A 13,228-nucleotide genomic window follows, 5' to 3' on the forward strand; every position below is an offset into this window, starting at 1 on the left:
GCACTTTTTAAAACTTTGTATCACAAGACTTTAAACTAGTAAAATTAATTAAAGTATTTTGTTACTTTTCATTTCAGGCTGATGCGAAGAATATATTCTGCCGTTGTTTGGGCTCCAATCAGCCCAAACCGAGTTCTTCCTCCAGACACCAAACTGTTAAATTCAGGCGGGCTAAATCGTTGAATACCTACGGTAAACAAACACAAGATGCCAGCAGCGACAGCACCGCTGTCATCAGCTACCTTACACACAGTAAATCGGAAGCCAGGAACAGACCTTACAAATCGCATTGCAAGGACATGGTTTTAAAGACCTACACGACATGAAGAATGATATTGGTACACCCACCGTTTTTGATATTTTAAATTTGTTCGGGGATAAGTGGATTGAATTATTGACATCATTTCGAAAAAATCGGGAGAGCAGTCTTCATGAAACTAGCAATCCCTGTCTCGTATTTACAATGATGATGAAGGAGCAACATATCATTGAAACTTGCAAAAATACGAGAGTTTCCAATATAAATAAACCTTTAATTATTGTTTTTAATGCTAAAATAGTATCGGAAAGGATTATGGCAATATATTTTCATCTAATTGAGCGAACATCTATTGCAGCATAACAAGTCCTTCTCTAAATGTTGATGAATTGCCAATCTCTATCCGTTCTAAACAAATTCCACCGCAATTAAAAATTCCATCTACCATTCAAAGTGATTGGGACGCGTTACAAGCATATTATATTTTAACATATAGCCTTGTATAATCATAGTTCTTTTCTCACACACATCGTGGTGAATTACACAGTTTGACGAAACTACAACAACAAGGAACACACATGTAACATTTATGCCTTTCTGAGTGCTTTACTTTTATTTCTAATTGAAACGAGATAGTTTCTCCAAATACTTTTTTAATGTGATACAATGATTGTATGTTTCGTCAACGAATACTATTGTATTTCAGAGTATAACCAACCATTATGTCATTTGTAAATTATCAATCATGTTTGCTGAAATTGTTGTTTTACTGTTGTATATAACTATATTGCGTACACATAATACACGGAGTAAAATATTTAATTGTTTGATATTACTGAATGTACAAACCACAAACTGTTTAGTTAAGCAAAATGAGTTCCCGAAACAAGGCGATCGATTGAATTAATGTTAGCTTCTTGAGGCGCTTTTGTCGAATGATATATTGAGAAAAACAGGAAGTATCCACGATTTATTTATGAACAGTTCAATACCAAATAAGGTCAAACCACACACACACAATCAAAACATATTCTAATGTATCAAACCTTACTGAATCTGAGTCATAACTTAAACGTGAGAATGTCTTTGTTGAACAACGTTTATGAAACGCAGTCACATTCAACATTCTTGATATACTTGACAGCATTTCTTCATTTACTTTCGTCAGAAATACGAACTTGGATGCTGGTCACTTTGTATCCTTTTAAATCTAGATGGAGTCGAATTTTCTAATATCAAATTATTTCCATTTACTCAAACTAAGGTGGTTTTATTACTTAACAATTTGTTAACATATGATTATATCTGCATTTTGTTCTAACATATATTGAAAGAAGAAAGACTAATTGTATGCATAATATTACATTCACTTTAAAAGTGTAAGCAACTTTTCAGGCAGAACATTCAAAGGCAATGTTTTTATTATCACTTTTCAGCGTTTGATATGTTGAGATTGAGTTCGTTGGTGATTTAATACCATTGTACTTGGATAAGATTGATTCAAAACCAGATTTTAGACAAATGAAATGAGGTATAAAATGCGTGATGTTTATTTTCACAGCAAAATACAACGTTTCGATTTATTTACTCCTTTTTCGGAGAGGCATTATATATGTGTTTTGTTTTTAAAAATAAAACTTTAGCAGCATTGAATGTCAGTAGAAAAACATTAAATATATGATATTTGTATAAACAATATACCAGAAACAATGTTACAGTTGTCAGTATTTAAAACTCGGCAAACATTTCTTACCCAGTTAAGTACAACTTAGGTGAAACGGAATTTCGAATACGGGCAATTTTTTTCATCGCAAAACATCGGCCTGTCCCCCGATGCATTACGGAGATCACCGAGTAGTAACGATTGTTCGACACGTAGAGTTTTGCGCAAGATGTTATTCCATATTCAATAGGTTGTCCTGTAGCTAAACTAAAATATACAGGAAAACTACGTCATACATAATATTGTTATCTATACAATTATATTGTTCTAACATTTCAGATATATTAAAGAAACTATAATTGAACATATTCGAGTATATAATTGTAACCAAATCCCCAACAGAAGGAAAATTAAGAACCTAGGTATTCTTATATTCGAATGGTATACAGGGGTCATATATTTTCTGTTGCATTCACATGGTAATTAAGCTCCGTACCAGGTCGTGGGTAAGCCTATTTCCACGGCCTCTCAAAAAACGTAAATTATTTTAAACTAAGCTAAATATACATTCGAAGAATCGGTACAAGTATATAATAGACTTCTTCTGTTTAAAAGAAAAACATACTTGTGTGTAAGAACTATTTAATCAAGGCAAATCTTGTCAACAGAACATTTTATCAAGCGGGAAAGGTGTTTATTTCAAAGTAACAAATATAAGGAAATAAGATCATGCGAGCTTTAAATGTGAAACATTTGTTAATTATCAGACAGAGAGGTGTCCTTGGATTGAAAGAAATTTAATTCACAAAATAAATTGTTTTCTGAAAAACAAGAGGCATTATTGGACGCCATATTATAACCGGATTCATCATTTTGCCACTTGCGTTTTTTTCAATGTAAAGTTAGTGGACAGTAAATAACAATTACTTTTAATACCATTTATTGTATAGTTGGTGCAGAACTATGGCCTAATGGGATGAATGGTTAGCTGTCTTAGTTTTCTTTTTACTGCCATTTTTAGTATTGTTCGGAGCATATTATGACTCTGTTTTTGACATGAGTGTATCATATTCAATACTGCTTAAACATACATGCACGCAAGTATTCGGACAAAGTTTCATTACAATTGGATTAAAACTATTTAATTTACATTTTCGTTCTAAGATTTGATATAGGGACTTAGTGTTGGTCTACGTATACCCATTATCACTATAATTCAAGATAACAAGCAGGCAAGTAATCGTACAAAGTTTCATAACAATTGGATTGAAATGACTTAGTTTTGGCCTGAGGTTACCCATGATCACTATTGTGTTTGATAACATTCAGGCAAGTATTCTGACAAAGTTTCATAATAACTTGATAAAAAATCAATTGATTTTATGACAAGGAATTAACACTTTAACCCAGGATTATCAATGACATAAGCATGCCTGTTGCCCAACCGCATGTCCGACAGTTTTTCATCATTCGTGAACGCGTATTTTTCTCGTTTAAAAATCCGATTAAAAAGTCAACATGATTTTCTATTTGTTTTAATTCCATGTTAATTGACCATTGTGTGTTCATGATAAGCTTAAACTACAAAAATAGATACCGTCTTCAGCTCAACAAAATCAAGGTTTAAATTATTGCTCTGCCTAAGTTATTAAGATAAATGGCAGTTGATGTTTAACTAACACTCAAACTAATGGTAATAATAGCAGAGTGATTAACCGGAAAACAATTCAATGAATACCCTAATAACATAAAACTCTTCCTCGCGACTAACTCTAAAATAATTCCGAACGTTGTTGTTCATAAACAATAATAATTACTTGCTGGGAAATCTGCTTTCGATACTAGGTATTTTATGAGTATCCATGTACTGTCTGAGAGCTTGCCCAAGATGGGAAGACGACGCGTACAATGCAAGTGTTTGCAAATGATCAGTTTTAAACATGTTGACATGTAACTTATTTTAAAACAAAAAAGAAACGTTTTAACAAACAACTTTTTTTATTTGCAAAACATTTGCAAAATAATAACATACGCCATTTGTGACTTTTGTGTGATAACACTTCCGGTAAAAAAGACTTAACATATAAACCTGCATCAATTTGCTGTCTACTTAGTATCAGATTAACAGACCGAACACTTTTGGACACAGATAAGTTTTCAGTCATTAATAATTAAATCAGTATGGAATTCAGGCTTACCCACTTACACTTTCATCCCGCATCTATTTGCAGTCAAATGAGTATAACAATAACAACAAACCTTTCTGTCTCTAGACACAGATATATTTTCATTCATTCGTAATTCAATCAGCAATTCACCAAGGCTAACTCAGGCTAAACATGTCAACCAGCATCAATTTGCTGTCAAATGAGCATCAGATAAACCGAATTCACTGTTTTGGACACAGACATGTTTTTCATTCATTCATAATCAGATCACTATGTAATTCGGGCTAACCCACTTAAAAATATCATCGCGCATCTATTTGCTGTCAACTAAGTATCAAGATGGACTTATTGTTTAGGTCACAGATGTCATATTGATTACAAAAATGAAAATGCCTGGCATAAGACTTAAGGAAATAAGAGTCCAAATTATTGCATCGTATTATAGTGCTATTACAGCTATATCCGTTAAAAAATTGTATCATCATATTAAAATTTAACCATATATACTTTTATGACTGATATAAATAATTATTGTTGGACAAGTCGATTCATGTGAAAACAAACCTGGGGTTCGTTTCAGATACAATTTACGATCTGCCATTATCGTAAATTTACGATTATAATAACGACTAACTTAACGATAATCATAAAGGCGTTTCAGAAACGTCTCGTAAACTCTCCGGTCGTACGTTAAAATAACGATAAAGCACAGCGTTAAAGCGAGTGACCCAGTCTGAAGTGAAATGACGTTACGTCATATTAACCTAATGAGCGCACCTGTCTTTTTTATTAATGATAATTATAGTATTAATAATAATAATAATCATTATGATAATCTCTTGAAGGGAATCAATTAATGTAACTCTCCTTTTTATAATGATTTGCACAAATGATACAAACTCGCGGTCTCTATTCTGCTAATAATGTTACATTTGTATCTTAAGTACATCCTCATCCGGGATTTTTTTGTGATGGAGGCGGTGGCGGGTTCCGACGCTCATTTTAAAATTTGTGTAAATATAATGAAAATTGGACAACAACAAAATACGTTGTTTTTCAGGCTGGTGATTTTTCTTTAAATTCGTCTTTGATAAGTGAAATATTATAGTATGCGTATTATGAATGTTCTATAAAGTAAATGCAAACGTGTAGAATGGTGCTGATGATGATAGTCACGATGATGCGACGACAACGGCAATGATTATTTAATAATAATAATGCGACAACGGCACTATCATGATGATGCGATGACGACGATAGTGATAATGTGGCGACGACGAAGACGAATATTATGAGTATTATAATGATTATGCGACGACGACGACTAAGATGAGGATAATAATAATGATAATGCGACGACGGCAATGATACTAATTATGATGTGACGATGACGACAATGTTCATGACGAGATGATGTTATGTACATGTTGCTGATGATTGATGATGTGGATGATGATGAAGATAGTGAGGTTGGTGGTGGTGGTTGTTGTGGTGGATGATGATGATGATGATGATGATGATGATGATGATGATGATGATGATGATTATGATGACTGATTCCAATCATCAACAACCAGCCTTAGTTCGGATAACGAGTCAAGTTCATACGTTTATGCACCAAAACTATGACTGAGAGTTATATTGTATTGGGAAATAGTTCGAAAATACAATTTTGACTGGTTGGATTTTTTTGTATGAAGACAATTCATAAATCCATCTTTTTTGTGTCAATCGTTGTATTAACAGTTAAATAAACAGCATTTCAGATCCATTCAAAATACATGATAAAATCTACATTTGCAGACATGCTTCAAATACACAAAATTACTAAAAGAAATACAGCTAGTTTACAAGCTCGTCTCATCAAAACATATTATTCAACAAAAAGTATCTTAACTGGTGCAGATTGCCATAGTGGTTAAGAGTTTCATGCAAATATTATCTATTATCTATTTCAGTCATGTCATGATATACACTGGAGTATACACTTTATGTAGCATTCTGTGTTTATACACAAGCCAGTCAAAGTAAAAATAAATGTATTCAGAAATATCAAAAAGATGCACTTAATTTCTATAATAAGATAGTATGAATGTTTACATGATCAACCAAGGAAGTGTGCGTTTTATATATTATCATAAGTTTGAATAAATGAATCATTTAGATTTTCCTATATAATTCAGAAGTGTTTTAATCCTTAGAAGAAACATGTACAACTGGATATACATCACAATTGAAACTGTATAAAAATATACATACTTTTGGAAAATGTAATGCTAATGGCTTTTAAAGGCAAAGTCAAACTTAAAAAATAAATAAGAAATTTCATTTCAAATAATGAAAGTTACACACAAATGCCTCACTGCCTATTTAACAGTTTAAAGTGTTATGTTGTGTTGGGATATGCAATTAATTTCAGGTTTTGTGTCAATATATCTGTAGTTATCTGCCGGGTCTGGTATCTCCAGTGCATGTAGGTATAAAGTACTGTTCTGACAAAGTCTCCTAAAACACACTGGAACCTTTAAGGTGAGCATCTTGAAGACTGACTGTGAGCATATTCTAAACCTTGTGATTTTTCAGTGTCCTGAAAAAGACAAAAAGTTATAATATAGTGTTTAATACAACACAATATAATGCATTTATGAAAACGCCTTTTAATAGTTAAACAACAAGAAACACAATATTTACATTCCCATTTTTTAACTGAAATAGTTGGATATTTTATGAAAATTAATGTCTTTTTAAAAAAAAGATAAGTAGGGTATTTAAGAAAACATGAAAAACATTTTATTTCTTGTTTTAAGTTCATGTAAGTTAAATAACAATTATGCTATACCAGTTAACTGCTCAAAGTAAGATGCCCAACATTGTATCAATATGAAATTCATTTTATTGTATTATTCATAAAATTGGTTGATATCTTATTGCATTTTATCATTTCCTACCTACTTTTACATTTCCCTCTATTGCCAGCTTGAAGCATTCCTGATAGTTTTCTATCACCAGCCTGAAATAATTAACTTAAACAATATTTAACAAGCAAAAACACTAAAAAAATGAAACATAGAATTTCATTTAGCATCCGTTCATAGCCTGTGCATTTACTGCAGGTCCAAAATATGGTTTTGCAGTTTAGTTTCTACATTAGTCCTTATGACAATGTGTCCATATGTTGAATATACCTCCATTATTATTCATAAAACCAACATTAGAATTTAATTCCCTTTTCCATACCATTATTAAACAGAGGTCAATGAAGAGCAAGGCATTTTCCACCAAGACCATGACACTTCTGTTGTCAATTTTCATTGTACACTTGGCATCAAATGGTACAGTATGACTGAAAAAGACAAGATTTAACCTTTGTCAGTTTAAAACTCACATATGTACATATATACTACAAAGTCCTAAATAAACCATATGATACCTTACTAAAACAAGTTTCAATTACAAGTAAAGGTGAACTGAAATGATTACATTGTCACCTGATAGTGTTCATGGTATTAAAGTAGCCAATAATCAACTTATTTGTTGTGACAGTGTTGTTTACATTACTGTACAGTATCTATATTTACATATTTAGCATCAGTTTTAGATGTGTAAAATTAAGAAAAATAATTATGTTATATCATGACATGATAATATGGTAACACTGTTTCATAATTCACTGACTACATGCCACAAAGACCGGTAATATAACAACAAAATATGTACAGGCATTTATTTATCCGAATTAAAAGCCATCCGAAATAGAAGAATTTCAGGAAAATGTTTTACATGACATATTAAACATCAATGGAACCAAATCAAATTCAACATCATATTCCATGTTTTAGATGTACTCAATATCAGCACATTAACAAAATATAACAAAAAGCTTACATTTTCTACAGTTAAAATCCATTTTTAACAGAACGGCGGAAATAAAACATGTTCGTACTGTTTTCAGCTATTTTTAGACATAGTTTGAAAATTCCACACCAGCGAACATGGTACACGCAATATTAAACTCTAAAATTTTGATAAAAAGTAAAAATATACTTTGATATGGAGAAAATCTTCGTCCACCATCTTGATCGTTAAGTTAACGAGTGCCTCTTATCGGTCGTAGGTTTACGAGCAATATTAACGATAAAGCAGGTGCACGTTGCGTCTCTGAAACGGTGCGGATAGGTAATTTTGGTCGTACTACCAAAATCAGCTAACGATCGCCTTAACGATCGTCTCTGAAACGCACCCCTGTTTTCCTAGTATTTCCTCTTACAGTTTTGGAAAGATCTACAGCGTTATAACTATTATAACATTTTTGTACGTAGTTCCAGCCATTGCTACGTTCCAATAATAAGTTCACTTGTATGTGCCACGACTCTTGTGAAAATCCTGTTACTGTGTTTCCGTTTTAAGGTTATCTATCCCCGTTTTATTAACGATCGTAAAACTTATAATCGTAAATGTTCAAGAGTAACCTCGTTTTTGGCGTGAACTTCGTTTAAAAATAGCGTAAAGACATTTATTGCATAGGTGCTGACCGTAACTTTACGGGTGTCGCCGAACACTTTTTAGTAGCGTAAGGTTGACGACCAAGATATCTTATTTAAACTGGGCCCTGGAAATATTGTCGATGCAACTATTTGATTAAAAACCAATTTAACAAAAGTCTGAGGATGTGTTTCAGCGATCCGAAGCAAAAAATGGTATAGGTCAGAACAACAGCATATTGCACTTTTGGATACAACACTGACCTTTCCTAACACGTGTTAAACTAGTCTGCCGTTCCTTCACACTTGCCGATGGTACGTGCAAGTACATATGCCACCAAGTTTCTAACTACTATCTATTTGATTGTTCTTGAAATGACATAAACATGTTTTCTTTAACCATACCTTAAAAGAAATAAGAAATTGTGCGATGTTGCGGTTGACGGGGATGGGGGTGCCTGACGGAACTTTTAAGCGCGGCCCAATTCAACAAAAACGCCTGTCCGATTTGTAACAATAATCAAAAGCTGGACCGAAATGAAATGGTATTGATTAAGTTGCAACGATAAACAAGTTAGATGTAACTGTGTAAATCCGACACCTTCAAAGGGAGACAAACTGTAGCTGAACGGGTAAGCGGTCTGTAAAATATTGCGAAAAGAAAATGACTGAGCTCGCAAGTTCATTTGGTAAGCGAATTTCAATAGTATTGTTTTAAAATTTCACGGGTATGTCACCAAAGCAATATTTGTGTTTTTTGTTTATAAAGTTAAATCATATATGCTGGTTTAAATGAGCATTCTCTTCTTGTCTGCTCTGACCTGATAATCAAATCATAAAATGTTATTTATTAATAAAATAAAATCCCTTTACTAGTCAATTGATGGCAGAATATCAACTTCCATACGTAGTGTTAATTTGATAGGTAATGAATAACGAATATAACCATGTTGCATTTTTTCCACTCAAATCTCAACAATTGGTTTATAAATTTACCAAATTATAGGACCTATAATTTTTGTGAAAATAAGAATTTAGAATAACTGTTCTGTCCCAAAGAATAGATAAGCTTTACGAAATTTGCCCCTTTGAGAAAACGGTAAAACTACGCTCAAATTAAACATATATATCAACATTTATCACCACTGGCAAAAAATTCAACATGTAACCCTCATCGGTGAAGGCAACATAATAAAGAAGTGCTAAACGTCCAGATTCAAATATCACTTATTCTCGCGGAGCAGCAGCGCTGACACCTCCTAGACGTTTTGTTATTGACAGTAATAAGCTACCAGATTCCGTCGCAATCTCGCTAATATATTTTAAGATACGCTATTAAAATGATTTTGTTCTCACACAAACTACATTCTAACGCCTGTTGTTTGTAGAAAAATTGAAAATATGTTTATTAAACATATTGAGAGAATAACGGCATAGCTTCGTTTAAATACATTCCATCAGCATGGGTATTTACAGAAGCAAATAGGTTTATATCAGCACGATAAAAGTATCTTTAATCGTTGTTTTGAATATAAAGTGAGAAATTTCTAAAGAAAAACAAATCCACTTTTGCTCAGTTTAGATAACATTTTTAATGAACATAAATGAAATAACTACTATAATGAGTATTCAATCTGTTATTTTGTTTTATAATCAATATTGTGTGAGTGTTGGAGAATAGAATTGTGTGTTTCTTTTTTAATGCGTGCTTAAATAAAAAAAATGGATCGAGGCTTTATAGAATCCAGAGGGTTTTAAAAATTAGGCTGGTATTTAAGACTGGAGTGCATGCCATTATTAGTTTATTCCTTGAAATGAAGGAATTCAAAATAAAAACACCACGGCTTGAACGAGTAAAACAGGGAATTTTTTAGACTTGGTACAGACTCTCCGAATTATAAGATTGTTCCAGGGTATCAATCGGCAACCACCTCAATTCATCTAAAAGACACATAGGTCCATTGAGTATACACAAATACAGCATTCCCTTAACAGTGGTAAATATATCACGAACATATACCACTTACGAACACACCAAAGGTGGGTTAGGCGAACGGCTTCACGAAGAACAGAAACTAAATAAAAAGAATGTGCTGTGCTGTTTCCCTTGCTGTTTTAAAATGCCGATTTATACCACACGTTTGTTTCTGCGTATACTCATATCAAAGGAACAAAGAACTGCATTCCTATAATCAATTTGCGTCGCGTTGATAATATGGTTTGCATATGAGATTTTCAAGTTTTTAAAGCACTTTCGGTTTTTTCGAGCCGTTCACACCGGCCTTATTCATCAATTGAGTTTAAATCAAGTGCAGCATCAACTGCCTGTAGATTGACTTCACATATCACATAAACCGGCTACCACCATCGGCGGGTTGGCGTTTACTTAAACAAATGTCGTGGAATTACCTACTTAGGAGTCAGGTTCAACCCCAGAGCACGTCCACACATGTTATGCTTATATTGGTTTCATTTCAACCAACAAATTATACCGTAACTTTAAAATACGCTCACAAGTAAGATGCGATGATCAATAAGATATATAATAGAAATGCTGGTTATAAAAATAATTGTGCAATTTAAACTTAAACATTGTCATTGATTACCAGGTTTCTTTTGGTATTTGCATGTAATAAGAATTTACATAATAATAACGTGTGAACATGAAACGACCCAATTACCAGTTTCAAAATTGTTCCTCATTGTTTTCTTATACATTTGACAGTGAAACACACATTTCACAGCTGCAGCCAATGAATTCAAATATTTGCTTTGACTTCATACACTCTATCACTCACAATATCCACAAGGTTGTTTTGACTGGCAATGTCTCAGCAGAATAATCAGGAGGAAGTACTGAATGTTTATGTAAATTTCCCTTTCTGTTTTTCTCTCTGTTGAACACTACTTAATTGCACCATTGTTTACCTGACGATGTTTCACTTTGAAGTGTTTTTGTAACTGTGTTTTCTGGTGCCATCGTATTGATTAACAACATTATGAACCAGAAAACAGTTTGAACGAAAACTCACATAACACTGTGGTGCATTGTGTTTGTTGCTTGTCGTTCTTGATAAAACAATAGATAAGTTACATAAGTATCGCCATAAAGGAATTAGAAAAAAAAACATGAATACAACAATAGTTGAATAGCAGCAAACATACCAAATGATGAGATAAGGTCTATAAATCAATCCCGAAGCAATACTTTAATTTTAGATCAATCACCTTCAATTGCTCGTAATTGGTCGTACGGAAATATTGTTTAAACATCCCGAAAAAAAGTCCCGGAAAAGATTTACATAAACCTTGGAAGATATTCGACAATGCCCTATCAGTTTCTGACCTGAAGTATATTCGTTTGTTGTAAATTGTTGTCGTTTTGACTGGTTGTTTACCAGTACAAATAAAACTTAACATAATCTGTGATTGTTGATTTGCCGGATTAGGCATAACAAAGCAAACTTTCCAATATTTGTCATAAAAATAAGGCCATTAGCCTCATAATATATACAAACACTGAGAAAGAAACTTAATAAACTGTCTAACTGACCGACCGTCAATGTCGTCCTTGACGTTAACAAAAATTGACTGATACGAAAGGCCAGAAAGACGGATTGAGGTGACTTTGATCCAATTTTGCTTCTGCTTATCTAGCAAATTGTGTTGCAGTTACTGGGTATTGGAACATGCAGTTGTTCAGCTCGAAATGAAGCATGATAAATGATATTTGTGATCGTGGAATGGTTTGATCGATCGTTTATTTTTAACAAAAACTGGTTTAGCTGGAGCTTATGCATTGGAGTATATTACTTGAAGACTAATACCATTATGGTTACTTTTAGTTTACCCCCCCAGCCCCCCCTCCGCCTCTGGTATACTTTACAACTGAACACGAAATCAGCAGCCTCTGTTATCCAAATGAAAAAAAGATTATTAGATTGGCCTTCATGGGATCAATAAAGAAGAAGTAAGATAGTTGTATAAATTGGGCAGCACAAGTTCAGTACTCTTCTTTAACGGCTTTCACTCTAGGGACCCCGCCCCACCCCCAGATATGGTCCTATATAGATGGATTCTTCGAAAATATGTTGATTATGACCTAACAATAGAACAGCCTCGAAATAACCGTTTAACCTAGTCAATAATACGTTTTCGTGTTTTTGTCCGATAATAAACATAGTTATTTCCGAAACAACAAAGGAATAGACATAATTCACTTGAAATTATTTTCGATTCTTATTCTTCCTCGTGTATTTAATTGCAATGAAATCTTAGTCAATGGCAATTTGTTTATTCAGTGGGACAGAAAGACATGAATAGCAATCTGATGGAATAAAACACGACTGTATCATAGTCATACGGCACTGGGTGTTCACGTCAGAGTTTGGTTAATGTGATTTAGCGTTTATCACTTAACGTTCAAGGTAAAAATAATTCCTCCTCAAGTTTGGCTTAGTTATTTAAATAATCCTGCACAAACAATTTTAATGTCTTCAAGTTAGATCGTATATGTCTTTAACATGCCGAAATTCATATTATAACATTGCCCGATCTTAATCAAGGAACAACCCACATGCTGTGAAGATATCGAAACACATGTATAATAAGAATGCTGTAAAATAATGAATTGATTATCTAATCAAATATCATTTTC

The 13,228-nt window shown here is 33.1% G+C and overlaps 1 protein-coding gene across 1 annotated transcript in view; it reads left to right on the plus strand.

The window, feature by feature from the left end:
* The window catches only part of LOC128225119 (QRFP-like peptide receptor), a 213,594-nt gene extending 212,513 nt beyond the window's left edge, over positions 1–1,081 (plus strand). The window contains exon 4 of the mRNA XM_052935152.1: positions 78–1,081. Within this exon, the coding sequence (XP_052791112.1) occupies positions 78–326 (249 nt within the window). The 3' untranslated portion in view covers positions 327–1,081. The remainder of the gene's footprint in view (positions 1–77) is intronic.
* The last annotated feature ends 12,147 nt before the right edge of the window (positions 1,082–13,228 follow it).

The sequence above is a fragment of the Mya arenaria genome, chromosome 2, assembly GCF_026914265.1.
Source record: "Mya arenaria isolate MELC-2E11 chromosome 2, ASM2691426v1".
Lineage (NCBI taxonomy): Eukaryota > Metazoa > Mollusca > Bivalvia > Myida > Myidae > Mya > Mya arenaria.